The 2,500-nt window shown below is 43.5% G+C and overlaps 1 protein-coding gene across 6 annotated transcripts in view; it reads left to right on the top strand.

Moving 5' to 3' along the window:
* ntn2 (netrin 2) overlaps positions 1-2,500 on the top strand; it is a 70,280-nt gene that overhangs the window by 64,241 nt on the left and 3,539 nt on the right. For all 6 annotated transcript variants that reach the window (NM_001441904.2, NM_001037415.4, NM_001441903.2 and 3 more), the window contains 1 exon segment: positions 166-2,500. This exon segment is cut by the window's right edge and continues 3,539 nt beyond it. In NM_001441904.2, the coding sequence (NP_001428833.1) occupies positions 166-500 (335 nt within the window). In that variant the 3' untranslated portion in view covers positions 501-2,500.

The following is a 2,500-nucleotide window of genomic DNA, read 5'->3' as shown; positions in this document are numbered from 1 at the left end:
TTAGCCCCCTTATAGCCCCCAATATTTGTTTTGGATTGTCTACAGAACAAACCAATATGTTTAGCGCTGAAAACAAATCTTCTAACAGAAAATGGGGGGAAAATATTTAGGGTGTCTAATAATTGTGACTAAAAGTATGTGTGATTGTCATGTTTGTGTGTGTAGCGGTTCAGGTCAGTGTTTTAGACATGGAGACCGTCGGTGACTGGGCCAAATTTTCGGTGAGCCTGATGTCTGTGTACAAGAGTCGCGGAGACCCACTGAAAAGAGGCGATCACATGCTGTGGGTTCACATGAAGGATCTGGCCTGTAAATGTCCTCGGATACACATGGGCAAACGCTTCCTCATCCTGGGCAGCACTGAGGGCACGGCAAACCCTGAACGCCCGGGACTGCAGGCCGACAAAAACAGCCTGGTCATCCAGTGGAGGGACATTTGGACGCGACGACTGCGCAAGTTCCAGCGCAAAGAGAAGAAAGGCAAGTGCAGCAAAGCATGATGGGATTGATGGGAACTCAACTTTATTATTGACCACTGTCCTGCAAGTGCAGGAGACTTGAAACTATTGTCGTCTGTGCGTTTTTGGTGCGTATCGTCCTGATGGTCAGCCTTCTAAAGGGACCGTAAAAAAGACTGCTTCCAATCACACACCACTGAATCTCACAAACACACACACAGGAACACACGGACTGATTCCATTTCCTCTCCAAGCCACAATTTAATCAATCAAATATGAACGTTGAAATCAGCAGAATGAGTGTGTGCGCATCTGGTTTGCTTCTTCTGGTCACACTGGTGTTCACCACATGCTGCTCTCGCTTCAGTCCTGAAAACCTCAAATCGTCTTCATCGGCTGCCTGGATCCTTTCACTTTTCAAGACCTTATTAAGCTGTGGGTTTGTGTTGTACGTGCGGATGTCTGCTTTGATACTGAAGGATCTTTTTTTTGTTTTAATTTAGCTCAAAATGAAGCAAGCCTCCATGATCTGTCCTTTAGAGAGAAACATAATCGGCTCAAGTACGCAGTCGGTTTCTGTGTGCATATTTAACATGTTTTCTTGAGTTACTGCGGCAGGAACAAATGTCTGTCGGTGAAGGGAAAGTTCGCCCAACTTTGAATGCTTTCTCATCATTTACTCGCACTCATGTCGTTCCAAACCCATGGTGTGTTATTCTATTCTGTGGAACGCACGCGGAAAATTTCCCTCTTTTCCATATAACAACAGGCTGCGAAATGAGCACTGTTAGAGTAATCCAGCGGATGTCTGAAATAACTGAGAGAAGACGATTCATTAAAGTTATTAAGTGGCATCTGGAGGTTATAGGGTATGAGTTGTATGGACTGGTTGTTCCTTGAAGGATGTTGTTAAAATATGTTATATATTCAAGAAAAGGGGTGCGTTTCCTAAACAACAACTTAGATTGTGGCTAACTGTCAAAGGACGATCCATCGTTTGGGAAAAGAATGATGTAGTAACGAGTGTTTCCCAAAACCGTAGACTCTCTGTCGCAGATCCGATGATGGAAACACATTAGTTATAACGTAAAACTTCTATAATGACGATCTAAACAGGGTGGAGTAACAACTTCTTTAGAGAAAATCCCTTTTTTTTTCTTTTTTTCTTGTAGAAATTATTGTTTTACACACACACACGGGCATTTTTAGACACATAAAAATAATCCATATTAGTTTTGGGTAAAAACATGCACTCATTTTCCATATTAATTGAAATATATGTAAATGGCACATATAGGGGCTATGTTTCCTTTACAAATATTACTGAGAATATTACTCAAGATTAATACGCTCTGCGCCTCCCAGCGCATGGTCTAACAGGGCTGTGCCTATTCTCTTAATGAGTTATAGGTGTGTTTTGAGCACAACGTGCATTAAACCAATCAGAGTCTCATCTCCCATTTCCTTTAATACTGTGTTCACATCAGACACGGAAGGAGCGTCAAGCGCAAATGATTTACATGTTAAGTCAATGCAAACGCGCGAATAGACATCCAACTTGAATGGCGCGGCGCTAAAGATGCTAATGGCGCGAGTTGAGCGTTTTGCAAATCGCTCGAGTTCAAAAATCTGAACTTCAGCGGACATTCACGCCGTGTAACCAATCAGGGGCTTGCTCTTGTGGGAGCGTGATTGTGACGTAGCCCCAGTTGTTGGAGTCCAGGGGGAAATCCTCCAGCCGACACCGACAAACTGGGCTCAGCTCAGTCAGAAGCACCGCTGAAAGCCTCCATCATCCAGGTATAGTTTCTGGAGGAGTTTATGAGCTCACAGAGCTGGATGCACTTCTGAATGGATCTAGTGGACTCATACACGGCCCTAAACATATCAACGCTGTTTTTCAGCCTTCTTAAAGCACATAAACACTGCTATTTTCTTAATAAAATCCATGTTAGCCATTTAGCAACGAAGCTAGAGTCACCAGGCAGACAGAAGCCCTGCCCAACCCTCAAATCAGAGTCTGTTCTGAAGTGAATTTGACG

The sequence above is a fragment of the Danio rerio genome, chromosome 24 (genome assembly GCF_052040795.2).
Source record: "Danio rerio strain M-AB ecotype USA chromosome 24, GRCz13ab, whole genome shotgun sequence".
Taxonomy (NCBI): domain Eukaryota; kingdom Metazoa; phylum Chordata; class Actinopteri; order Cypriniformes; family Danionidae; genus Danio; species Danio rerio.
Note: the sequence above shows the minus strand (reverse complement) of the source record. Positions and strands in the feature narration are given on the sequence as shown.